Source organism: Colossoma macropomum, unplaced genomic scaffold (genome assembly GCF_904425465.1).
Source record: "Colossoma macropomum unplaced genomic scaffold, Colossoma_macropomum, whole genome shotgun sequence".
In the NCBI taxonomy this organism is placed as follows: domain Eukaryota; kingdom Metazoa; phylum Chordata; class Actinopteri; order Characiformes; family Serrasalmidae; genus Colossoma; species Colossoma macropomum.
This window is the reverse complement of record NW_023494798.1, coordinates 12,470,654-12,497,555: the sequence shown is the minus strand read 5'-3', so window position 1 is coordinate 12,497,555 and position 26,902 is coordinate 12,470,654. Positions and strand designations below refer to the sequence as shown.

The window sequence follows — 26,902 nt, the reverse complement described above, 5'->3', positions numbered from 1 at the left end:
TGGCTTGTGATTGGGTCATCGTTTCAAGCCTGTACCTACTGAAAAAAGCCATACCTTCAATCCCTAACCCTAACCTCTAAATTTCAACTTGTAAAAAAATCCTTATACTGTTATAATTTGGATTTATCCTGAGTTTTAAAAAAAGAATTTTATTCAAAAATACTGTCCCATGTTTTCATGTGACTACGAAACACAAAGAGATTTAGTCCATAAGTGGAGCTTTATTTTAGCCATTTTAGAGCAGGAAGCGAGACTGCGTCCTCATCCGTCATGGTCACATGGTGAGTAGTTAGATATCATTGTTTTGAAGTAAATATCTGTAAATGTAAAGTCTGAAAATCAGTGTGTAATATTAAGAATTGTCACTACCAAAACACAAATTTTTAAACAATTACATTTTTTTGTGTGTTTTAATGAAAAATGTTATGATTTTATGTGTTTATGTGTAACTGTACAAACATGTACTGGCTAGTGTTTTTGAGTTATTCTCAGAATTAGATGAAATTGTCACTCCTGATACAGTCATCACTGAAACATTTGGTAAAGTTTTGGTAGTGTTATGATTGTTTTGGTAGTGACAAAACAGAATGTTCAGTCATTTATTTTAATAAACAAACATAAGTCATAATTAAGTTAAGGTTTCTCAAGCGAAAGACTTAAGTCCAAGTCCGAAATGGTTTTGAACTCTGACTTTGATCCAGTTCGCTAGAATGGTTCAAATAGCAAGTAAATGTCTATATAGAGCACAGATTATGTTGACGAAACCACCTAAATATAAATCACTTGATCTATTTAAAGAGACAGTTACGGTATCTGGTGCTTGTAGTGTTTGCCTGCATTGCTGAACCTTGATTCTTCAATTGGATTGTTGTGTTGGCTCTAAAAAGCTTACTGGGTATTATGTATTAGCTGAACCTCTTGAGCATGAGATTACCCCCCATGCCTTTATCGTGAAGATACTCTGTCAGGATGCTGCAGCTGCTGTATAGCATTTACAGATGACCACTAAAAGGCCCAAACTGTATAGTTTACTAATTGATTTTGCAAGTAAGATGTAAAGACTTACAGTATAAATGCAATTTCTGCATTTACAGTTTGGCAACTGCCCTTCCACTTTGCAAACACAAAGTTCTTGCTATCTCATGCGAACTCTTAGCAAGATGACTCTTATAACTGTTTATATGAGAATTTGTGCTGTTATTATTATCATCAGTGAAGTGAGTTATTAAGGAGGTTGGAGTTCATAGTAGCCTGGGCCCAGCTTATAATCCTCTTGATAGGTCTGGTCATGTGATAGGATTGAAGACACTCACAGAATCCTGAGCGTGAGGCGTGGTGCATGCCAAGAGTCTGCAAGCAGCTGCAAAAATACATACAGAATGGAGTGATTTCATTCAAAGGTCAAAGTAAGCATATGAGGACATACTTGTTGTTGCACTGCCTCTCGACTATGCGTCCTGCAGGTGTTTTGTAGTGGTGGGTGCAAGGGGGCCGAGCTTGCCTCTCACAACAACAGCTCTGATGCCAAATAGCCTCAGCGGCTAAACAGCTGGGTGACAGTTGATCCCTTAAGATCATAAACCCACAGCTCAACAAAAAACAAATTCAACAAGCCAAGCTGGCCTTTCCCTGCGAGAGGAATTCCAGAAATGTCGACAATTCCTCAGTGGGAAGTTGGTGGTTTGTGCACAAGGGGGAAACGACTTGGAGCCAGGGAAAACTAAAAGGAGGACGAGTTAAGAGTAAGTGTTGATTTTCTATTGCTCTGTTTTTTACACTACATAAGGTGCCATTGGATATTAACAACAACAAAAAAGCCATAACAGTGTAGTGGAACCTAATTGTAGGCCTACAGTGTGCAGCCATCTATTACGGTGAATGTTTTTATTCCAGTCAGTCTTGTGGTGAAAACAAAAACAGAACTATGACAGTTCCCAGGGTGCTGTGTTTTTCTCTCAGTGGTGGCTTGGGGCTGGGTGGTCCATTTTTTTTAGGCATAACAAGGAAAAAAAATGAACAATGGCAGTAAGCATAATGGGCCACCCAACCCAGGACATGTCTCCATCAATTACTGTCACATGATAAACCAGCAGCTTTAGAACAGCAGATACCCACAACCAGAGAGTTTCTTACTCTCTCAGACTAAAAATTCAGCAGTAACTGTTGGAGGTAAGCTGCTGGAATTTCTTAGCTTGGTTCAACCCATGAGATTTCCTCAAAGCCAAAACATGTTTTCTATTAATAAATAAAATGTCATATTATAGAATTAATCTGGCAGAATTAATTTAACTTTGGGGCCACAATGTACTGTTTAGTCCATGTGGCTTATGTTTAGACAGTTTTGCTTTATATATATTTTATAATGTTTTCATCCTCTTCCCCAGGTAAACACTCAGTAGCTTCCTGTTGCCATCTAGTGGATGGTATGAACACTACAACTGCTCTGTTTTCCATCACTAGCTAGTAAACCCGCTGCAGTGGGTGGCCTACAGATCCATCTGAGAAAAAAAACATTGCCCCATCCCTGAAATAAAAATCTTAGATGTCAGCAATCCTTAGTAGTCAGGTTTCCGCTTCATAGCATCTAGCTAATGTAACCACAAAGGTTGGTCCACATTATGTCCAAAAGTATCCAGACACCCCTTCTAATCAGCTACTTTAATGCGCACCCATTGCTGACACCAATTGCTGGTGCCCCCATTAAGTTGCACCCATTGCTGGTGTTCAGTTGCACACACACAGCTTGTATAATGTCCATACAATAGCATTAACAATAGAACAACACAGTTGAGCAGCTGCACATGAGCCGTAGGTTACCACGCCCAATGCCAAGCATTGACTAGAAGGGTATAAAGCTCTTCAGCGTTGGACTGTGGATCAGTGGAGCTGCATTCTCTGGAGTGATGGAGCTCCATCCAACAACTTTGGGATGAGTTGAAGTGGCATTTGTGATCCAGAACTAATCAACCAATATCAATGCCTGACCTCATTAATGCTTTCGTGAGTGAATGCAATCAAGTCCTTACAGCATTGTTCCAACACCTAGCTTCCCAGAAAAGTCGAGGCTGTTACTACAGCAAAGGGCGGATTTGTCCTGTTAATACCCCTGATTTTAGAAGAAACATTGGATGAGAAGGTGTCTACAAACACTTAGACATTTAGTGTATCTCCCAGACGGTACCTTGCAGCTTAATTATTGAGATCTTGCCATTTCTAATGTCCTCTATGAGGATATTGAGGGTTTGACAAGAAGAACCAAATTTGAACCACTGTTGGAGTCTTAATATACAGCCACATGTGAGCACTGCTTGAGGGAGCTGCAGGTGTTGGGAAGGATGAAAACACAATGTGTTCATGACCTCATAGGCCATTTCAGTGTAGATGGAGAAAGAGCAGACACAACATCTGGTTTGCACCTCCTGGTGCTTTATAGAAACAAAATCTGCATATGAAAGTGTGGTCATGCTCAGCAGGAAGGGCTCCAGAACTGAGCAGAGTAGTCTCAATATGCTGCACTGATGGACATTTTAGGGTTTGAGGTACGCTCTCGAGTATTATTTTTCTTAAAGAGATCATATCTTACATTTCTCTTGCATTTTATTTTTTAAGGTCAACTTAAGAAGGTTATATGGGTCAGTGTATCAAAGACAGTCATCATCCATTTTTACATGAGCAATTCCCAGCCTCTCTTTACCTCCTAGAATTAAACAAGTCTTTGTTACTCTGCCTTTAAGATAGATATAAATGACCTCTGTTCTGGTTGGCTGCTTGGTATTTCACCTCATTCGATAAGTACTCCAGGCTGATGCAGTCCTAATGCCATCAACATGAATGGAAGGAGCAAAACTGCTTTAGGATGAATAGACAGATATATGTATATGAGTAGGCTTTTTTGAAATCACAAAAACAATGAATTCAAAACAGGCAGCTTACTTTCCATATATGGACTGTATGGAATGGGGAATGATTGGTGCGTTCACATACCACATCAAACACTTTTATTAAAAAAAGGAGGAAAATTTGTTTTTCTGTGATATAATAGCAGTAGTCAACTAATAAAATCACTACAACTTACAAATACCTGTCCTGTTCTTGACATTTTATTTTTGGTAAAAACTGTTTTGGTTAAAAAAAAAAAAAGTTTTATACACCACCAGATGCAATAGTGGAAAAGAGACTTGATAGATTTTTAGGCAATCTTTATTAAAAAAAAGCTTGTTTTTTGGACTATTATAAAACAAAGTCATATAATAAAATGATATTCATTTGCCTAATAGAAATACGAAATGGCTATAAAATACAGATGAATTGTGTTGTGTTGAATTTCCCTCCATCCGGCAACAGGTGGCGCTGTTTCATAAGTAAAAAATCCAAAGGTCATCGCGTATTCAAAATGGATACTACTGGAAACTTGCCTGTCAGCCATCAAGGTAGGGCTATGTTTTTGACTTGGACCGTGTCCAATTATTAAAAACAGACCTGCCACACAAAATAATCAAGATTTATCATTATTCTAAAAAGACTCAGGACACAAATAAACTAGCGTTCGTAGACAGAATAACTTTGATACTGTCTGAAGGTTCAGGTTAAACACGAGCGCTAAACGCTCCACAGCTCGACAACAGAATAAGTGAATACTGACTATGACAGAAGCCGTTGGGTCATAGAGCTGGACTAGAATGGGTATTTCTGAAGGAGAGGTTAGAGGGACGTTACTGTCATCATCATTACGCTTGCTGTATGAACCTTTTTTCCACTGAGAGTCTGAAAAGTTCATTTCTTCAGGGAGTTCCTACCCTGTGGACCTGCCCTGTCAGGATTACCATGAACTGTATCCTGACTCTGATAAAGGCCTGGCGAGCCTCCACTCAGACACAAAGACCTTCAGCCATCCCAGTGGAGCAAAGGTGTGCACATTACATTAGCCTGTTCATCTATTATGAATCAGAGCCTGACTACCTCTTGTATTACTGAGAATTGAAAGTAGAATTTAATCTCCTATTGATTAAACTGTAATGACAGTTATTATTGTTTTTCTTCAGGTACATGTAGCTCAGGATAACATAGGCCGGCTAATGCTGTTTGGTGAGGGTGGTCCACCCCATTCCCTTCTGGCCCTTCATACACCAGCAGATGAAACCCAAGGTTAATAGTTTTCAGACTCCTATTCAGTCTCCTTCCTGCTACTTTGTGTCATTTGTTTGTTTCTGTTTGAACCAGTGTAACCTACTCTTTCAGTGGTTGCGTTGTACTTGCATGGCAAATGGTGGCCCATCTGTGAGGTTTTGAAGACATCCAGCAAATCCAGAAATGGACTTTTGTTTGTGAGTTTGTCACACATATGTAGAATTGATCAAGCAAGTTTATTCCTAATTTGAAATTTTGTTTAAAGGGCCCATATTGTGGAAAACCACAACTACAAAACAAGAGTTTATTGTAGAACGTAAACATTGTTAAAGTTTTGAAGCATACAGTTCAGTCTCTACTACATAAGGTATGGAAAACTAAACTGCAAAAACAGCATGTTATGTGTTGTTTTGTGTTACGTGTTGTCCCAGAAACCAACACAGTAACACACATCTGCTCATTCAGCTTTGAATTGGTGCATAAAGATACATAAATTGCATCATGTCATGTCAAAGCTTCAGGGGAAAAAACGAATATGGGCCTTTTAAGTAAGTAGAAGGATGTTCTGTTTATCTGTATGATTCAGAAAATAAAGATACTGGAGCAATTTTTATAGATGATTACCTTTATCACCACAGGTGGAGTCAGTGATGGAGAGAGTTATACTCTTCCTGCTCAGTCAGATCATATTTGGGGTTTTGGAGAGGCCTCTAGGGGAAAACATGTACTTCTCCACTCATTCTGCGTGGGAATGTGGAAAAATCCTCTGGCAAGATGGAGAAGCTGTTGGCTTTTACACCATTAAAAAGAAAGGTGTGGTTTTTCAAATCTGTTTTAAGCCTCACTCCAGGAAAAGTTCCTCAAATGACCTTTCATTAAAGACTGTGTGGTTGAAAGAATGCTCCCTAGCCGAGTTTCATCTCCTGCTCCGATCATATTTTACTTTAGTGTTCTTATGAATCAAATAGAATAGCCTCAACAGATTTTAGTGATGTCTTTGATTAGGCAAAGAAGCCATCATTTTCAGTTACTGAAGTAAATAATTTCAGCTCAGTTCCCTCATCCAGTATAGTAAGTACTAACATTCCTGTTTTCTACCATCATTCATTTTGATGGCGTCTCTTGTTGGGGTTCTTTAAGGTAGCCTGTGCGATGGCTGCACTGGTCAAAGTTACCTTCTTCCCGTGCTGGACACTGTGTTTGTGCGCACTCACTGGAGAAGGAATGGGCTGGCCTTACAGATGCTCCAGGATTTCTGCGTGTCCATGTCCAAGGAGTGTGTGCTGGGAATCAGCTGCCCCATATCTACAAGCATGTATGGAGGTCAGTCAGTCAAATGATGAGATATTAATGTTCATAGTTTGTCTCAGTCAGTAGAATCTAAAGGAGCACTTCTGCCCAAAATGTTACAGGGGCTAAAAGTAAATGACGACCCATCAACAAGCCCTTATTTGCATAATGTCTGAGAACTTTTATTATTCATTTATGAAAGTGTCATAAAAATGACATATTATTCACATGATCATTGATAAAGTGCCAGTTTCTCTGCGTACTGTTTATAAACGTGCTTTACGTGATGGCAGGTTGACGTTACTGTTATCTTCAGCATTGTAAAGAGATAACTGTGAGTGACTAAGGTGTGTGTTCAAGTTCCTTAATCACTGTTTTCAAGGTACTGTCCACCTGAAAGATAAGGAATAAAGAATCACCACTGTACAGAAACAGCCATGGCCAGAATTACACATTCTCTTGAACAATATCAGCTGTAGGGGTGGGTGATGTGGGAAAAATATAACACCAGTATAACCAATATAGCAAGTAAAGACATTGTAACATTACATGATATGTATTTTTCTGAGGTTTGATAAGTTGGAACAGACAAAAAATGCACAATTAATGTCATTGTTAGTGTTGTAGTCATGACCACTTGAGATGAATCCAGGTCAAAATCGAGAAAAGGTGACATTGAGTGTAAATCAAGACCAATACTTCGTAGTAGTCGAGTCCAAGTCAAGATCGAGACAAGACTGAGACCAGATTAAGATTCATAATATAAAAATATACAGAGGAAAGAGGGAAAAACTAAAATCTGTAAAGCATTGTACGTCCATTATCATTCATTGTACATGATACATATGTATAAATAATATTGTCTTTTTTTTGGTAAAGTAGAACATTGAAAAATGTATACCCTAAAATAATATTAATTATGATTTAATTAATATCATTATTATATTATGGTCTTGGTCTAACTTTGCATTGTAACATGTGAAAGTAAATGATGAGGTTATTCTCTGCCCCTTCTTTATGAATATAAACTAAACAACATACATACATTTTTTATTGTGAGACGAAAACATAGTAATAACAACATTCCAATCTGCCCTCAGGGGATGTATGAATTTTGAAGCCAGTGATCATCAACATACGCTTGTGGAAAGGATCAATTAGATTCTCAATCAGGAGCAAACAGATTATTTTTTAAACATGTTTTAGGGTTTTGTTTTTATTCAATACTAAAAGAAGAAGGTTCCCTTTCCATTAGCTCAGGCGGAGGCATTGCACTCAGCTGGTCTCGACAACAGTTTCCAAATCCATCTTATCCCCTGGGGCCGAGACAAGGCTGAGCCAAAATGATGTCAAGACTGAGACAAGATCGAGACTGTTAATTTACAGTCTCGAGACCAGACTCGGGTACTACAACACTAGTCAGTGCAGAAGGAGAAAGAGCAGACACAACAGCTGGCTTCCACCTTCTGGCCTGATTCTAAATGTGCATATGAAAGTGTGGTCATGCTCAGCAGAAAGGGTTCTACAACTGAGCAGAGTACGTCTCAGTGTGCTGCACTGGTGGACATTTTGAGGTTTGACGTATGCTTGCAAATTTGATTTGCTTTAAAGGGATCATATCTTACATTCTTATTGTTTTATTTTTCTTCCTTTAAAGAATCATTTCTGATAGTTGGATGATTTTACTTATCTAAGACAGTCATCGTTCATTTTTATGACCATTTATGACCACTTTACCTCTTAGATTTAAACAGGCTGTTTACTTTGTTACTGTGCCATTGAGACAGATGCATGTAAATGACCTCTGTTTTAATTGGCTGTTCTGTATTGTGCCTCTTTAAAAAAAAAGCAATCCAGGCTGATGCTGTTGTCATGACTTCTATGTAAATGGGCGGAGCTAAACTTGTGTAGGCTGAATAGGTGGATATATAAATGTGCTGGTTTTCCTGACATCACAAAATTTGCCTGTTTTTGCAGCTTAGTTTCCATAAACGTACTCTATGAACTGGGGAGTGAATAGTGCGTTTTGAAACTTTAACAATGTTTACATATTACACCAAACTCATTACAAAAGGAAGGAAATTTTGGTTTTCCGTGATGTGGGCCCTTTAATAAAATGGTTTAAATATTAAATAAAGACAGGACTAAACTTTCAAATAGTTGTAGTGCTGCGTTTGACTTTTGTAGTCATTGCGAGAATTACTGGTTCACTTGCACAATATTAACTTGGGCGGCTTAAGTCGGCTTAGGCGAAAAAATACTTCATTTTAACAACGACACAGTCATATGCAAAAGTAAAACTACATTTTTGTTGATTTTCTAAGTAAACAAAAGTTAACACAAACTCTGCAGAGAACACCCTTCTGCTCATTTTAATGTACATTTACTGTTTATTTGCTGAATTTAACATATTGGGAAAAAATCAAACCTAAAATGTGGTCTGTGTTATGGCACATCTTTTGTAACATTTTTTTTGTTAAACTCAGCAAAGAAATTGGCAGAAAAGTGCATGTTTTAGTTTGCTGTCATGTTGCATGCTATCAAATTTGCACACTGTAAAATGCTATGAAAAACTATAAATACTATGATTTTTATTAAGTGTTTCACACTCTGTGCTGCAGTTCCAAGTAACCAGGGCTAGTTATGCTTTCTGTAACAAAATATTCAATTGTTCAGTGTTTTGTACCTGTTATGATCCTCTATGTGCTCAGAAAAGTAATGTGATGTAATTTATCACAATAATCAAAAACATTGTCATATTGCCCACTCCTAATTAGCTGTATTAGAAACCAAGAAATAATGAGTTACATTTTGCTTTGAAGTACAGTTCAATCTGTAAGTATTTGGACAGTTACAGTTGTTGTTTTTGCTGTTTTCTAGCACACTGAATTGGAAATGCACCAGTGTTTATACAGTTGCTGTCAGATTTAATTCAAAAGTGTGCATGTTCATATTGCATGGACAATATAGGAATCACAGCCCTTATTGGACATAGTGCTGGCACTGCATTGTTAGTTCCTGCACAAGAGAGCTAAGGAAATGTTCATTCTAGATGTGGCTTCTATATCTGGAGTCAGTTGCTGTTGTCTGTCAACATGAAAACCAAAGAAGTGTCAGTGCAAGTTAAATAGGCCATCATGAGACTGAAAAATCTGAATAAATCAATCGGAGACATAGCCAAAACATTTCTTGTGCCAGAATCAACTGTCTGGAGCATTGTTTAAGAAGCAAGAATGCACTGGTGGTAGACCGCTGAAATATACTTTCAATCATGAGTAAAAATGCTATTTCAGCTGTGGAACACATCTAGAGCACTGTTAAGGATGTACCCATAGATGTGTCAAACACAATCACAAAAAAAGGAATAAAACAACAAAACCTCAGTTCCCCAAGATGCAAACCACTGGTAAGCCTCAAAAACAGATACTTGGTTACAAATAAGGGTGTAACAATAAACTGATTTCAAGTTCGATATGCCTTTCCATTCTGAAGAGAAGATTTGCTTAAAATTTCAATTTGTGTTAAAATTTCCTGAACCTAAAGAGATCCTCTAATTATGCACTACACAGATTTGGTCTGATTTGGCTCAGAAACAGAGGACTGCAAAGTAGCCCCTTTTACAAAGCAAAGTTTTAAACACTGGGCTCAGCTCTAGATGATACAAAAACGGATAGGATGCCCCCAGATGCCCGGTTACACAAAAGATAAATTAGGACGAAATGATCGATTTTTTGTCATTATTTCAAGGGGCACTGTGGCCAAAATTAAAAATGAAGGCATCTTTACATCTGTTGTAAACATGCCTATTCATCTACTACAGTGGTGGCTCAGTAGTCTCTATTGCAAGATTTCCGATTTAAAGACTAGGAAATCACTCTTTTGATGATGTAAATCTTCTTAAAGGTGGGAGGAACTATTGAAAAACTAAAGTGCTTTGGGGGATACTTGAAGGCAGGCTGTTTGATTTTTTTATTTTTTCTTCTTCTTGTTAGCTGGTAAATGCAGAACGAAGCCAGATGGCTAATGACACTGGTAGGAAGCTGAATATAACGATGTGTTTATTTGCCTCTACATCAGTGGCTACATTAGCAGTCAGGATTTTTTAATCACCATGAGGAAGATTTCCAATGGTTGTATGATGTATTTGCATAATGCAGGCTGGGCATTGTAGTGAGAGATTACTGATGGATAAAAACACAAAAAATAATTATAAAATTAAGAACTTTGTTAAACCAGTGAGGCTGAGAGACAGCATATTACATCACATGACAAATAACATATTAATTTTTAGTTTTAGGCCAGTATCCCCCTTTCCAACCACAGGCATTTTGCAGTTACATGTTCAGTATATGTAACAGTTTCCAGAGGTGGAATCTACCTGGTTTTCCTGTGCTTTGCTCATCAGCTATGTAATTAATTAATCCATTCATATACTCATTCATCCATTCATGCAACCTTTGGGTTTGGGGAAATATTTATTTAGGCTGTAGCCTGGTTGAGGCCATGTATACTAACTGAGGCATCTCACCAGTCTTTTTAGATCTGAGAACACCTGGTCTAATGTTCAGTCTGACTGACAGTTGCCCAGCTTGCGCTCCACACTTAAGGTTGCTACCGTGTACCAAATATTTTTTAGCATGTGTACTGATTATCTTTTGCAACAAGATACAAACATATTACATGAGTGAGTACTGAGAATTCTAGTGTGTGGGGACACAGATTCTGTCAATTATTAGGCCTTCCACGATCAAGTTATACACATATCCCCTACTATGCTGAGCCATAACTCCTCCATCTGCTTACATATTTATGAATTCATTTACATTGACCATTTATGGTTAATTGTGAAAAGCAACAAAGGGAGATGAGGCTTGTTCATGTGTACACATTTTCAGGAAGACTTATCTAAACAGAGATAACAATATGCAGATGTGTGTTTTCATAGTTCATGTGATTAGTTTTGTCCGCTTACACACTTTCACTCTGGAATTCATGCAGACCTTTCAGATAGCCTGATGGCATGAATGCGGCTGATTTTATGTCTTGGATTTCTCACTAAAGTTGTTGCTGTACATGGGTACAAGAATTTAAATGTTTAATCATTAAGGTTTTAGTCGCAGTGATGGTTTGTAGTTAGAACTGGCACCAGTCCAATACCAGGTACCCATTATCTGATTTCGTACTATTAACAAACTTTAGTTTTTTTCAGATGAAACATTTACTTGCCACTCATCATTTTGCCATGGTGATGGTTCAGAACTCCAGAAAAGTTGGAACAGTAAGTAAAATACAAATAAAAACAGAAAGCAGTGAATAATAAATTGTAATTTACATGTGTTTAATTGAAATCAGTGCGAAGAAAAGATATTCAATATTTTCCCCTATCAATTTCCTTGATTTTTGTAAATGTACACTAATTCCAAATTCAATGCCTGCAACAGTGCTAAAAAGTTAGCACAGTGCTAAAAAGTTAGCACAGGAGCAGTGTAATATTGGAAAGTTTATGGAATGATCAAAAATACCTGTTTAGGAACTTTCCATAGGTCAACAGGCGATGGTATCATGATTGGGTATGAAAGAAGCTTTCACAATGTTCGCCACTGCGTGAGCAGTTTACAAAAAAAAATGGGCCTCATTCACAAGTTTTTCTTAAACTTGTTCTTGAGAAGCTCCTAGGAAGAAGTCTATTTCAGGTTCATGATGTTTTTAAAATGCAGAGTCGTTCGTACCTTTGTACTCTTGTGTGCATAGATACTGTTCTTACCTAAGAACAAATCCCAAATAAGAAAACATTCATGTATGTCAGAATGTTCATGAAAATTGTGTAAGTGTGAATGTTTGGTGAATGAGGTCCATTGTTTCTCAATATACATTTGTAAGGAATTTAGGGGTTTTACTATCTACAGACCAAAACTTTGTTGTGCATAAGGGGAAGGCCGAGAACCAACATTGAATGTTGAATTAATTTTTGATCCTTCAGAGGGCACTGCTATAAAAACCAACATGCTTCTATAATGAATATAACCACAAGGGCTCGAGAATACTTAGGAAAAAGGGCTAAAGCTCATGAAATGGTCTGTGGCAAAGCAAAAATGTGCTGTTGTTTGACGAGTTCACGTTTTCAAATTGTCTTTAATAATAATGGACATTGTGTTTTCTGGGACAAAGAGGAAGAGGACCATCCTGATTATTACCAATGCAAAGTTCAAAGGCCAGTGTCTGTCTTGGTATTAGGGCAACGTTGCTGCCATTTATATAACATCTTTTTCAGGGACATCCCTGCTTGTTTCAGCAAAACAAGTCTCATTTTTGAGTACTAGGGCTCTTTAAGTGGTGGTGGTGACTCTGATGATGACATTTTTGGTGGTCTACATTTTCTTAATAAATCTTTTAATATAGTTTTGGAAACTTCTGTCTTGTTTTAGCTTATTTTTCTTTGACTTTCCCTTCCTTATGCAGGTGAATTATCTTATATCTAATCTATTCAGAAATATCTCCTGAAAAATAATAACTTGTACATAATTGCTGTTTTGATCGGAACCTAAATAATTGAAGATTGCCCTCTGACTCTTGCACTGTGATTTATATTGGTTGAAAAAAAATTAAAGTTCTAACCCTAGAAGCTTTTACAATAATGTTCCCCTATGTTTTAACCGCTGCTCCTCAGAGTCATATTCGTATACAGCTCTACAGAAACCTTTCTGACACGACTAGTCTCAACATTTTTCTGTGCAGTATGCAAGAAGTACCTAGAGACCCACCAGGAACAAAGGGAGCGCCTCTATGAAGTGGAGGCTCCTGGGGAATGGAGTCAGAGACGCAACGTGTGGTTAAGCATACAGCTCCAGCACCGCCCAGCACACAGTGAGTCTATCATTGGTTTCATTGACTCTCATGACCCATAGCGTTTGAGGTTGTAAGAGAGTTAAAGAATGTACTGATTTGCTCTGCTGAGCCCTGTTTAATTTGAAGCACTGCTGAAGACATCCTGGACTAACAATAAGCTTTTTATAGGTGCGAGCTCAGATGAAAGTCCACACAGCACACAAGCTATGGCAAGAAAGCTCATAGACAATAAGGGAAAGGTGAGCTGTCTTATCCTAGTGTCCTAATTTATATCAGCATATCATCCAGTGCCACATTGCTGGCAGTTCTTGAAAGTATGCCACAGCTGTGAGTGCAGTGATTACCCTGTCACTTGATTTATGTTGCATTTACTTAGCCACCAAATGGGGTTGACCACATAGCAGGCTAAACTGCAGTCTTCAGGAATGGAACATTCTGACCCAAATTTACCCAGAATTAAAATAATTTTCTCTGTCTCTCCCGTTATAGACTAACACTCTGGAATTATCCTTCATCTAGGTCCTGGAGGGCATACCACAAGTTCATGCATCTGCAGTCAAAGTCACTGAGGCAAACAAGCTTCGAAAGGGCTGTATAGGAACACAACTAACCAACCAGACTGGGACAACACCCACATGTAAAAAAGCCAAGACATCTTTTTAAATTCCGTGCTTTAAATTAGTCTGGATGTGGAAAGTCTGTGCTCAGCTTTTCAGTTCTGTGCTACAGAAAATGTTGAATATTGATCTGCTAAACTTTCTTCTTATTCCCATACTTTTGGAAACAACACATCACAAATACAACATTTTTGTGAATTCACTCAGGGTAGTATTAAAGGGAAGTTCTAGCCAAATTGAAAAATCAAACTGTTCTGCATCTGCTGTAAACATAATAAACATGACTGCTCACATACTACAGTGGTGCCGCTCAAGTTTAAAGTCCGGTTTAAAGACTAGGAAACCCAGGGAAGGCAGAAAGCCTTCTTATCTTAACTGTGGTGACCATCTTTAAATCATCTTTACAGTGGAGAGAGTGGATTACTCAAACAACGGAAATGACTAACCTAACGTTATAAAAGTAGCTACCTGGCTGTCTTTGATACCTTACCTGAGTTTGGCTTGTTTCTCTGGCGGAAAGGGTAAAAAAGTAGCATCCATCTTGTGCTGAATAGTGGTAGTATTACTCTTTTCTTTGAGATTTTGCTTGGTGACCAAGGTAATGCCGGCTTGATTGGATTAGCCTGTAGATCAGTGGTCCGGCTCACAGTCCAGGTTGGTCGACACCACAGGGATTCCCAATGTTTGTATGATGTTTTTGCATAGTGCAGTGAGAGAACATCAGTGAAAGAAATCATGAGGCTAAGAATACAATTCAGTGGTATTCAGTGATATCAGTACACAGATATGGTGTTTAAATTGTAAACATGAATGGCATCTATAAACAACACAGTTTACAGCATGGTATGTCTGTAGGTCTGTGTGTTTTATTATGAGCTTTGAGCAACTCTTTTACATCTTTGATGTGTCACATCTTGTAGCTTTGCTTGTAACTTCTTGTAACTAAACCCGTGTGTCATTAGCGTCACAAATCCTCTTGGGAAACACCCTTAAGCAAAGCTAGTGTTGCACACTCAAAACAATAAAATCATTGCTGTTGGTTTTAATCACTGTTTTTTTACTACTTAACAGTGTTGCTATTACTTAACAAATGCATGCAAGTCAGTGAAAGGAGTTGTCTTGTTTTAATGAAATCAAGTGAGTTGTCAGATTTACTTCATGTGTCTTTGGTCAATGTAATCTTGTTGAGTAAAGCTCACTGTTCCCCTTTGGCTGCTGGCATCATCTGTTTGCATATGTTTTTTCTCGTTTTATTCACCCTCTTCGTGTTGTCTTTCCTTCTGGCCCCTCTTCTGTTGTATGCATCCTTCTTGCAATCCACAGTTAACTGCCTAACTGCATTGTTGTTGGCTGTAACCTACTTCTGAGCAGAATTTTTCTTTGTAGCACAGTAATAACTTACAGAAATTATGTAATGATCTAGCTTAAGTCTATTAAGTTTGTTCTTTTTCTACTTTAATTAGTTAACTATAACTATATCAAGTTGAGTATACGTTACTCAACTGAACGTCTTAAAAGCTGTTTAACACAGTTGTACACACATTTTTAAGTAAATCCAACATTTCATGTTTTTGGTGCACATGACATGATGTAAAGAGAATAAAACCCCTTTTACTCTACTTTTTCTACATCTGGAAGAGTTTTTTCCTTTGGAGGAAGATAAATGCAGCCTTCAGCCCACATTGCCTGCTTCCAAAGGCTCACGATAGTGGGTCTGATCTCCCTGAAGAAGGGTCCGGTTTCCAGCATTCCAGTGACTGAATCTGGTCTTATTACTAGCATCTCCATGTGTTATATAATCCTATTTCCGTTATTTTGTTTCTTCATATAAAACCTTGAATGTTTCTCATTGCAGTTTTACTTATCAGTCACACTGACTTGACTGGCTGATTTGTACAGGATAAATGATCAGTGTAATTTCCCCAAGTTACTCCAAATAGCCCGGATCGTAACATCATTGCGTGGACAGTTACATCAGCATTATGCAACAGTTGCCACACTTCTTAACAATAACACCAGGTTTTTGTGGAAATTTCAGACTTTGTCATAAATTTGAGGATTAAGAAATTGGGTCAAATCAAGCTCCATTTTAGCTATTGGACTTGTCTTCAACTTGCAAAAAAAGGACAAAAGAAACAAATAAAGATATCGTTTTCCATTACACGGTTATGTTATTACATTACTGTGATGTCTCAAACAGGACTACTGTTACTGAAGGAGCTCAGGATTCACTGAATCACAAAAGGTAATTACAGAAGGTAATTTGCTCTGGAGACTTCTAAACTACGGACATTGCAGATTCTTACTGGATTAACAGATTAATCATTGTTCTCCACAGTAATCACTCAAAATACAGCACCTCCTCAAGAAAACCCATCCAAATTAGGGCTCAAATAATGCTTTAGTCCAACTTTGCTTCTTAATGAGGATTTAAATCTACTTTTTTGATTGGTTATAATTAGATATTTACTAATTGCAGTATTTCAATGGGAATTCCACCAATATTTCAAAATTTCTGCATAATGAATTGGTTGAGATGTAAACATTCAAAGTCATTCAAAGTTTGATGTGAAATGGTTCACTTTGACTTTTACTATCCAAAACCACCAGTGAACTTACACATGCCTTCTGAGGATGTGTAAGTTCACTGGTGGTTTTGAAGGAAGTGTTTTGAAGGAAGTGTTGATAAAATAGTGATAAATCAGAAAAAAAAAAATTTCTTTGGGGTCTGTTTTGCCTTAAAATGCCCTGTGTGTGACTCTGCTATGAATAGATTAAAATGCATTTTAGGCTGAAAATTCACCTAAAAATTATTGTAAAACAATTTATCAGGCCAACCGTTTGTAACCATTTCATGCTTAAGACATCTGGTTCCTATCACCATATGAACAAATCTTAAAACAACTTCATAAGTTTCTGCAGAAAGGAGCATTTTACATCAAAGCACTCTGAATGACCGAATATTTGTATAGGTTACGTCCAGGCCTTATGTACATTCATGGCCTTGGGCTTTTTGAACTATATAGTCAACAATAACACACTGCCATGGAATGGTCACCATTAGTGAGACTTAAGCTTATGAACCTCAGGTTGTGTAACAAATTCTCATTGGAGTTGAGGTTTGGAGAATAAGTGGGCCTGTCTGTGACATTCCCTTTTTAATATTCAAACCACTGGAGCTTTGGTCTGGTATTTGGTATTGATGTTCTAGATGAATGCTCAGCCTAACTTCAGCCTTGAGCCTTGCATAGCAGACTGAAATAAGTGTTCCCACTGTGTCTCCTTGTGGTCCGCTCTTTTTAGTCTTTAATCCTGGACAGATGCTCTTTTCCCTGTTGAAGAGATGGATCACAATCATGCTCTTCTATGAGGCCAGTGTTCGCACTCGCACCTCACAAAGCGTTTTAAATTTCAGTTTAAATATGTTGCACTGGCTTGAAAATCTAAAATGAGCTTTGAAATCATTGTCTTTTAGGTATTGACTACTTCCTTATGACTCTACCTGTTAGCGTTATCATTGCTGTTGTGTCATTTCCTCCTCACTTTTTTCTTGAGTTTAAACCACATGTAGACATGGTGTGAGTCATATAATCTAGATTTCTCTTTGTTATCAAGCCAGCAGGATATCTAAACCCTATGGTGTTGTACACTGTATGTCTAAAAGTTTGAAGACACAGTCATCCACAAGAGCATTAGTGAGATCAGGAGCTGATGTTGGATGATTAATTCTGGATCACAAACGCCACTTCAGCTCATCTTAAAGTTATTGGATGGAGGTCCAAGCTGGGGGGCTTTATACCCTCTAGGTGACACTTGGCACTGGACATGGTGTATGTGGCTGCTGCAGAGCGTCCCATTCTACTGACATCACTTTTCTGTGTAAATTATACAGACGAGCACCTATGTCAGCAACAGATGCACCTAAAAGCGAAATTCCACCAAGTTTTCAAAATTTCTGTATAATTCAGTTGTTGAGATGTAATCAAAGTCATTCAGTGAGTCTTTTGGAATAGTGCTTTGGAATTTTAGAGAAACTTAGAGACTCACATTTTTTATCTTAATTTTTTTTTAATATTGGAAAAGTTGAAAAAAAGTATTTGTTGAAAATTACGTAAAACAATGTCTTATGCACCAGACACACATTTGCACCCATTTTGTATAACTTTCTGTGAGGTAGAGTTTAGAGTTCAGGATTAGAGGCATTAAACACTTAGGACGTCTGGTTCCTATCACGAGGACTAAATAAGTTTATCAAGAATGGTGCACTTCACATAAAACCACTCTTGACTTTTTTGTTTATATTTTAATAAATTAATTACATATCTGTTTGGAAAATCAGTGGAATTCCACTTTAAAATAACTGAATTAAAAGAAGTGTCTGGATACTTTTGGGCATAATGTATATTTTTGCATTTTTAATATCATTTCAGGGAGTAATCCAAAGAGCTGCACAGTTCTATGCAGTTTTTACTTGCTGACAGGTAGGGTTGGGCAAAAAATAGTGATGGCTGAATAACGAATACACTGTCCTAAATGTATTAACTTGTTCCCTTACAATACATAATAAAGTAACATATTCAGAATACATGTACAATACATTTTGATTAGGCACATGGAAAAAACTTTTTTTAACCTTTGTTCATATTGTTCCTTGCTGTTACTGGTCAGCTGTTTCTTCATGTAATTCCTTTTTTCTCTCTCACTGCCTGCTTTAGTCCATGGCTGCTCCCACAATCCTCTGAGCAGGAGTCCAGTGCAACACTGATGCTGAGCTTATCACTCACAAACATGTCCACTACTATTAGTTTAATCATTCCTCAAAGGTAAATGGCTAAAATAAATAACTGACCATCATATTGATTTATCAGTCTACTCAGGCTTTAGCAGAGCTCAGTAACACTGAGATTAATAACTGATCATATTGATTTATCAGTCTACTCAGGCTTTAGCAGAGCTCAGTAACACTGAGATTAATAACTGATCATATTGATTTAATCAGTCTACTCAGGCTTAGCAGAGCTCAGTACACTGAGATTAATAACTGATCATATTGATTTATCAGTCTACTCAGGCTTTAGTAGAGCTCAGTAACACTGAGATTAATAACTGATCATATTGATTTATCAGTCTACTCAGGCTTTAGCAGAAACCTCAGTGTTTATAAAGAAGCCGTTAGTTTCTCTTCAGAATTCATCTAAAGAGCATGTATGCTACATGCATGTTTGCTCAATGCTAAAATAGTTAATAATGTTTACAAAATGTAGCTTGTACTACATACAGACTGGCCTACTTAGTTTCTTTGAATGTGTATTCCCAGTACTTTTCCGTTACTTCCTAACCCTGCTGACGGGTAAGGTGAGATGAGTAATTGCGAAAATACTAAATTATTTAAAAATATGTGCTACTCTATAATTTATTACAATTTAGATCAGTCATGCTCTTATCTAATGTAAATGAACAGCATAGTCGATGACACACCTTTCTAAAAGAGTGTCAGACAGCTGAACGCGGAGCTGCCCAGTTTCGCTGATTTCCAAATCATTTCACCCTCTGACTCGAGCGCGTGCTTGATGGTCAGATCGCACATAATCGCATTTCCTGATCCCACAAAATGAGGAAGTGACCATAAACACTTGTCGAGGAAATCAAATCCTCATCCCAAAATGAGTCGGATCTACGACAACACAGCGCTACAGAATAAACCCGTCCATAATGAAAAGCTCTCTTCTGCCTGGGATCCGTCTCTCTATCAGAGGTAGATGTTTAAGCGCTGCTCTGACGATGTCGAGCTGAATTTCATTACACAGTGAAAGAGAGAAATGAAGAACTTGAAAGGCTAATCCATTAAAAACCCTTCTGTGCACCATTTCGGACAGAATAGCCTTTTTTTCTGCTCTAAATGACCCCGTGTGAATGTGTCTGCTGTATTTCAGAGGCGCTGGGGTGATTCTGGAGGGGACTTTTGTGGATGTGTCTCGTCATGCAATCACAGACATCAACAATGAAAAGGTAAAGAAGAGCTGAGCTGATGTTCACCATTTGACAGCTTCATTTCTACATATGTACTGAGTTAAATAAGCAAGTCTAAAACGGCCCGTGTTCTGCATTTCTGTTGGATTTTATACCGCTTATGATATTTGTTTGGGTTTGTCAAAACAGTCGTAGTTCATTTTTACATGACCATTTTTCAACCTCTCTTTATCCATTAGAATTAAACAGGCTCATGTTGTTACTCTGCCTTTAATATGTAAACGTAGGTAAATCTCCTTTGTTCTGATTGGCTGCTCTGAATTGTGACTCACTCAAAAAGCAATCCACACTGAAACACTCCTTATATAACCTCAGCCTGAGTGGGCGGAGCTAATAAGCAGCTGCATGCTAAATGGGCAGATGTATGTGGATGCATTGGTTTTTCTGACGTCATAAAAATAATAAATTCAAAACAGGCTTAGTTTTCAGATAAGGACTATAGGGACTGGGGGTTGAACGTTACACACCAAACTCTTTTTTTCCATGATAATGGGCCCTTTAAAGAGTTTTTTTCAGATTCAATTCTATGTTCAGTAAAACACATCTTTATTTTTCTATATTGAACTATATAACTTGCTATAGGTATATATGAATGCAGCACAGTTTATTATGAGGATACGACTTTATATATCAAACTTTAAAAACTTTTCTTAATACTATTTAACAAAGATGAATGATCATATTTTATGTTACCATTTATTTTAGTGTTTATGAATGCACTTTTCTTCCATGTGCCTGGATTGTAGGAGCGTTATAATGTTTTGTACATCAAGCCCAGTCGAATCCACTGCAGGAAGTATGATGCCAAGGGAAATGAGATAGAGCCGAATTTCAGTGAAACCAAGAAGGTCAACACGGGTTATCTTATGTCATCTTACAGTAAGTACTTGAATTGCTTAAGTGGATTACAAGGAATTGGTTTATTTTCAGTGTCATGTGTGATAACTGAGGATAAGTTTATGAGAGATTGAACGTCACTGTGTCTGCCAAAGCTGGTTTCTGTCGCTGACCTCTCTGCCGTTGTCAGACTACTAGATTATTATATGCCAAATATAATTTTATACAACTTAAAGCAGAGCAGCAATATGGCATATAATAAAGATTTTCTTGTTTATTATTGGACAAACTGCATGGAAAACAGTGCAAACTGGCTGAGTTGTTGTTGTTCCAGGCAGTGAGGAATGGAAGCCTGGATGGCTGGTGGGTCTTGGGCATTTCACAGCTTCATATTCATACTGTAAGAATGTTACTGTGGTTGCCTCTGGTTTTGTGGGTATATGGACAATTCTACCAAACTGGTTCAAAGTCAGAGTTGAAAACACATTTTAGACTTTTAACTAACTTGCACTTAACTGTCTTAAATCCTTGAACATTGAACAACCGAAATTTTACCAAATGTTTTGGCGGTGACAATTTTAGCCAATGGTGAGCAGAACTCATTAATGCTAGCCAGTGCATGACAGGCAGACACAACTTTGAGAAGAACATGAAGAACTTGCAGAAGATGTGTGTTTCAGTAGTGACGATTCTTAATGTTCCACACTGATTTTCAGACTTCAGGACACATTTACTTCAAAACAATGGGATGTAACTGCTCACCATGTGGTCATGAGGGACAGGGATGCAGTCTCACTTCCTGCTCTAAAATGTAGGGGTGTGGCTAAAATAAGGCTCCGCCTATGGACTAAAACCCTGTGTTTCGGGAGTGACCTAAAAACGTGAGACAGCAATTCTTAAATAAAGTTGTGTTTCTTTTAGAAGTTAAACTTATGATGATCTTTAATAAGGCAAACATTTTAAATATGATTTTCACAAGTTTAGGGGTTAGGCTTCAGGAAGTACTCTATTAATGATGATTTTGTATATATTTAGCTCATTACTATCTCAATGAATGCCTTGGGTTTAAATGGATCATAAAATAATCCTAATCCCAAATCCAAATATCTGAAGTGTGAATACTTAATTATTTTCTTAGATAGTTTTTTTTCTTGTGAGGTTGCAGGTTAAACTAATTTGGTAGAGTGGTGCATATAAACCCTCTAAACGGTGATAAAAAATCTAATCTAGTCACAACTGGTCTGTCAAAGCCATATTTTATAGTTTTGTCATACCTCTGAGGTGCATTGATTTATTTTGTTTTTGTGAATTTTCTAAAACTGAAATTTACAATAATTACAATACTGATTATGTAAAAACAGACAAATTGAAGCTATCACAACTTCTAGTATGATATACTATCATATACTGACTGAATGAGTGCCCCGTACAAGAAGGTAGGCAACAGTACTGAAGGGCTGTCGCTTTTGATTATAATATATATTATATAGTAATCTACCAATTATTTCAAAAGTCAGCCGAGTAATCAAATAGTAAATGGCCAAATAATAAAATTGACTTAACTGAACAGTCCAAAGTAGTTCAGTACAAAAATATAAAATAGAAAGACTCTTGAAAAAAATTGAAAATAATGTATAAAAACACTATGTGGCAAAAAATACACATAGACAGGTTTGTCCATCATCATCTATTTCTTTACTATAAGAGAGAGCAGCAGCATCTCCAAAATGGTAACTTTACTTGCAAGTTTACTTTAACTTGCTTTTATTGTAAGTTAGGGTAAAGAGACTTTATTCAAAGCAGTTTTGGAGCATTCTGTTTGTCCGATCATTGTGAAATGTTCACACAGTGTAAAGGACAGCTGCTGAGCTATAGAAAACTAAAAAGACCAAAAAATAGAGATACTTTTTTTGTTTTGTTTTGTTTTTGACAGTGATGATACGTTTCTCCTCAAGGTTATCTCAGAAAGTATGTTTTTCTACCTCGCCTGTGCAGTCATTCAGTTTCTCTGTTTTCATTTTGGTCTTCCCCTTTTGAACAGAAGAGAGAAGTTGATTAAAAATACAGTTCATATTTCCTTTTAGCAAATCATAGGCTTTAACCTCACACATAGATTTGAACTCAGCAGACAGTGACTGAAGGGCAGACCTTTTCTGTGAGCTGTTTACTTTTTGCAGAGAAAATTGCATTTGATCCAGATGTTGCTGCTGAATTTGTGATGGCTGGAATGTTGACTAACCTGTACTGCTCTGAAAATTACATAGTATCCTGTTCTCCTGAATAACAAAGTGTGTTGCTTGGCCAGATTAATGATGATGGAAACAGCTTGACAAGCTTGTATATGTCCATATATTAACTATACAGAATTGGAGGCCAAAGGCGAGTCTGATCGTCTTACTGAAGACCAGCTGAAGGACATAGTAAACAAGAAGGAGCTTGTTAGGATGACGGAGAAGCACTGCCCCAACCAAGCCTTCGCCTTCTGGATCCTAGAGGCTGAAATGGAGAAGATAGAGCTGGAGATGGGCCAAGACGTCCGTCTGAAGACCAGAGGAGATGGTCCTTTTATCTGTGAGTCTAAACTCACTTCCGCAAGGCTGTAAATAGGTGATGTGGAGTTGGCTGCCTAACAAACCCTTCCTGAGTTGCAATGAGCGTGTAAAGCACTATGTGGACAGAATTAGTGTTCTGTGGGGAGGTGTGGTCATGCCAATTTAGGTCAGGATGTCTGTAATGTTTATGACCAATTTGCACGGCATAAGAAATCTTGGTATGAATGACAGGAAGGGTAGTGGCTACTTGAATAACATTCTTGATTTACTTGCCTTAACTCCAGAAACGAGTGGAATACATGTAAAAGCATTTAATTTAGCTGTTTTTCCATTTACCCTAGCCAGCTACCCAGCTGTCTTAAGGGAATGCACTGTGTCATTAGTATTGTCAGTAGCTCAAGTATTCACAGCCAGCAGTCAATATCACCACATAATATCTAATGTTTTTTCTGTAATTTTTACATTATAATGTTCTGAGTTATACACCTGAGGTAGTACAGTACATTTTACAGCTTGAAATCACTTCTTTAAATGCCTCCATACTTAAGAAACTCTTATTTCCACAGGGATATGATAGCATTTTCACAGACATATCTGAAGATATGTCGAAGATATTTCTGTGTTTTTTTTACAGAAGGTAAAAGGCACCAGAATCTTTACTGATGTGGGTGTGAGCGTGGCACATTCAGGCAGGCAAAAAAAAACATTAGCCTACCTCATGTAAATCTAATCGAGTCCAAATAGTGCTTTAGTACCCCCTGCCTTGCATATTTTGATGTTTTCCCTAGTCCCAATAGTCCCAATCCCTCAGTATTATATCAAAATCAAATGGAGAAAGGAATACCGCTAGTTCTCTTTACAGGAGATTCACTCTTACCCAAATGTAGCATGCGTATACACAGATGCTTGAAAAAGCTGCTGGATATTGCAAAGGTGATTTGAGAAGTGATGAACACTTTTTTAAATAGTGTGTTAAGAAAATATAAAAAATATATAGCATTACAAAAGCCCCATTCATTACTGTGCAAAGTGTAAAATAAGTTAATGAAACATTAACAGCTGCTTACTTCAGAACTGCAAGCACATTTTTGTGCACTTTAAGGCTGTTAGAAAAACAGTCAGCATTCCTTGAACATCATTTCCTCTACATTATTTATTATATACAGACCAGTGCAAAAGTCCTCTTGATATGAAATTATACGCAAGGCCATTCATCGTTTATTTGTTCAAGAAACACTAACATTAGAATGACTACAAATGAACTAATAATCAACACATTGTAATTTTGTGTGTGTGAATGTTTTAGCTTAACTGTTTCCAAAGCTCTCCTTTAGGTAGCCCAGTATTTATCACTTTTACAGTATTTACAATCACCATCCCATACCCGCTATAGCTACTTTATAAAATTAAATCACATGCTACTGATGGAATTTAACAAACCAATGAAATGACTGGAGTTCACTGTGAAATCAGTAGCTTTATAGTGTTCTTGTAACTGTGTTCTTCTAACCAAGATATTGATACCTTCTTTAAAAAACAAAAACATTCTTACACAAAACACATTCTTACTACCCGGATAAGTCATTTTTTCAAAAGACTTTTGCACAGCAATGTGTATATTTTTGTTTTCTCTGTAGGCCTACAAATGAATAAATGTGTATGTAATGTTTTTTTAAAAAGCTCTTATGGTGATGGAGGTTTATCATCACAATAGCTATTACTGCTCCGCACATTTTACACACAGCACTGGGAGTGACAATGCATGCCTGTGGGAGGTTGGGGTTCCAAACCTTCTCAGGAAAGCACAACACTGCTGTAAAACTAGACACAGCTCCTAACGCTACATCCCTGCCAATCTAATCACATCACATGCTGCTCTAGTGCACTAGTATTTTGAACTGTTCTGTCATCACAGCCCTTAATGGTGTGTTCATGGTGCATCATAGCATGATGATGATGATAATGCAAGTAATCATGCAGCCATACTGAAAACAACAATATAGAAGGTAAAGAACACCATATGCCTGTCTTACAGGCTTCAAATGTCAGTGTTTTAGCAACAATTGCCACAAGTAGTTTAAAACACTGCATAACATTGGAAATCCCATAGAGGGGATAAATTTGCATTATTTACACAGGTTGAATATAAGTAATACAAAATAATTCAACAAGCTTTTTTTTATTTGGAAAGTTGTCTGATATTTTTATTTTAGCAAAAAATAAGGGCGTACAGTATTGCATAATATTAAAATAGCTTATTATTGATTGAAACATTCCAAGTACAGTTGAACTGCCACCTTCATATTGATGCATTAAAATACACTGGTGCATTTTTACATCTCTAGATATAAAAAGGTTGGAACTGAATTGAGCACTCTACACGCAACTTGACTTCTCTTTTTTGTGTTTCTATAGCCTCCTTTGCCAAGTTGGATGGCGGCTCAGTGACAAAGTGCAATTTTGCAGGAGATGAGCAGACTGGAGCATCGTGGACAGACAAAATAATGGCCAACAAAGCAGATACACAGAGTATAGCAAAGCCAGCCGCACACGGTGAAGGAGCCGAGGACGAAGAATGGGTAGGATGATGATGTCCTGTTTATGATATTGTTTTGTCTGGGCTGCCTCTGTCTGTGCTATTAGCAGTGGCACTGTACAATAAATGTAGAACACATCCTGATCTTTTTGTGCATTTTACAACACTTGTTGTGTGAACATACAGAAATATTGGAGCCACCAAACAAAAGCAGTATATTACCAGCATCCTTAATATGCCCTTTGATTCAGTTGTTCGTAAGTGTTTGAGCGTCGTTGGTCATGCTACATGTTTTATGGATTTTCTAAGTGAAAATTAGTTAACATTTCTACATAACATCTTTTACAGAGAACACACTTAAAAATGGCATGCTCTTGCTTAATTTAGAGTACAATTTCTTTTTATTTGCTGAATTTAACATATTAAAAAAAGAAAGAGAAAGAATAACTAAGTAAAACATGACAGATGTGCCTTAACCTTTGTGAAGATTTTATGTTTTTTTTTCCAATATCTTGAATTCAGCATATAAACAGTAATTGTGCATTAAACTACACAGAAGTGTGTTCTCTGTTCACTTTTCTCAAATCAACGAAACATTTCATTTGACAAGGGGTGCACAAACTTTTTCATATGATAGTTTAATACATGGATGTTCGAGTTTGCTTTGCTTTTGCAAATGCAAAGTGAACTAAGTTAAGTGCCACTTCAGCATCTATGATCTCACATTGCGCTGTATTCTTTTTTTCAGGATGACTGATCAGCACACAGAATACATGAAGGGTGGAAAACTATTTCACCAATAATGTACACTTTACTTATGAATTTGCATACTTTAAGACGTACACTTAAGAAGTACACTTTTTTATGAATATGGAATTACCTTAACTTTTGATATGTTCAGTAATAAAACGTTTTTATTCGTAACTGAGGTTTTGCGTCTGTGTGCTGGGCTTTATAATTGGACTGTGCGTAAAATGTTATCACTTTAATAATTAGTTCAGCTTTATGGTGTTTGAAGTCATAAGCTAGTTATGAGCAGAAGCTTCAGGGGAACAATCAATGTCTCC

The 26,902-nt window shown here is 37.3% G+C and overlaps 2 protein-coding genes across 6 annotated transcripts; both read left to right on the top strand.

The window, feature by feature from the left end:
• The first annotated feature begins 1,638 nt into the window (after window positions 1-1,638).
• On the top strand, window positions 1,639-15,091 carry fam169b (family with sequence similarity 169 member B). Of its 5 annotated transcripts, none has more exons than XM_036585464.1 (11): window positions 1,645-1,742; window positions 4,345-4,430; window positions 4,786-4,907; window positions 5,043-5,145; window positions 5,239-5,324; window positions 5,766-5,940; window positions 6,268-6,450; window positions 11,627-11,695; window positions 13,153-13,281; window positions 13,432-13,502; window positions 13,783-15,091. In XM_036585464.1, the coding sequence occupies exons 2-11, from the start codon at window positions 4,394-4,396 to the stop codon at window positions 13,924-13,926; spliced, it is 1,119 nt and encodes a 372-aa protein (XP_036441357.1). In that variant the 5' UTR covers window positions 1,645-1,742; window positions 4,345-4,393; the 3' UTR covers window positions 13,927-15,091. The 5 variants fall into 5 exon arrangements, with proteins under 5 accessions (XP_036441360.1, XP_036441357.1, XP_036441359.1 ...); XM_036585466.1 differs by having other exon boundaries at window positions 13,753-13,869; XM_036585467.1 differs by lacking the exon at window positions 4,345-4,430 and having other exon boundaries at window positions 1,639-1,742.
• A 4,422-nt stretch (window positions 15,092-19,513) lies between these two features.
• On the top strand, window positions 19,514-26,764 carry arpin (actin related protein 2/3 complex inhibitor). Its single transcript, XM_036584712.1, has 6 exons — window positions 19,514-19,635; window positions 19,814-19,889; window positions 20,657-20,789; window positions 23,112-23,318; window positions 25,715-25,878; window positions 26,584-26,764. Exons 1-6 carry the CDS (start codon window positions 19,544-19,546, stop codon window positions 26,590-26,592), a joined length of 681 nt encoding a protein of 226 aa, XP_036440605.1. The 5' UTR covers window positions 19,514-19,543; the 3' UTR covers window positions 26,593-26,764.
• The last annotated feature ends 138 nt before the right edge of the window (window positions 26,765-26,902 follow it).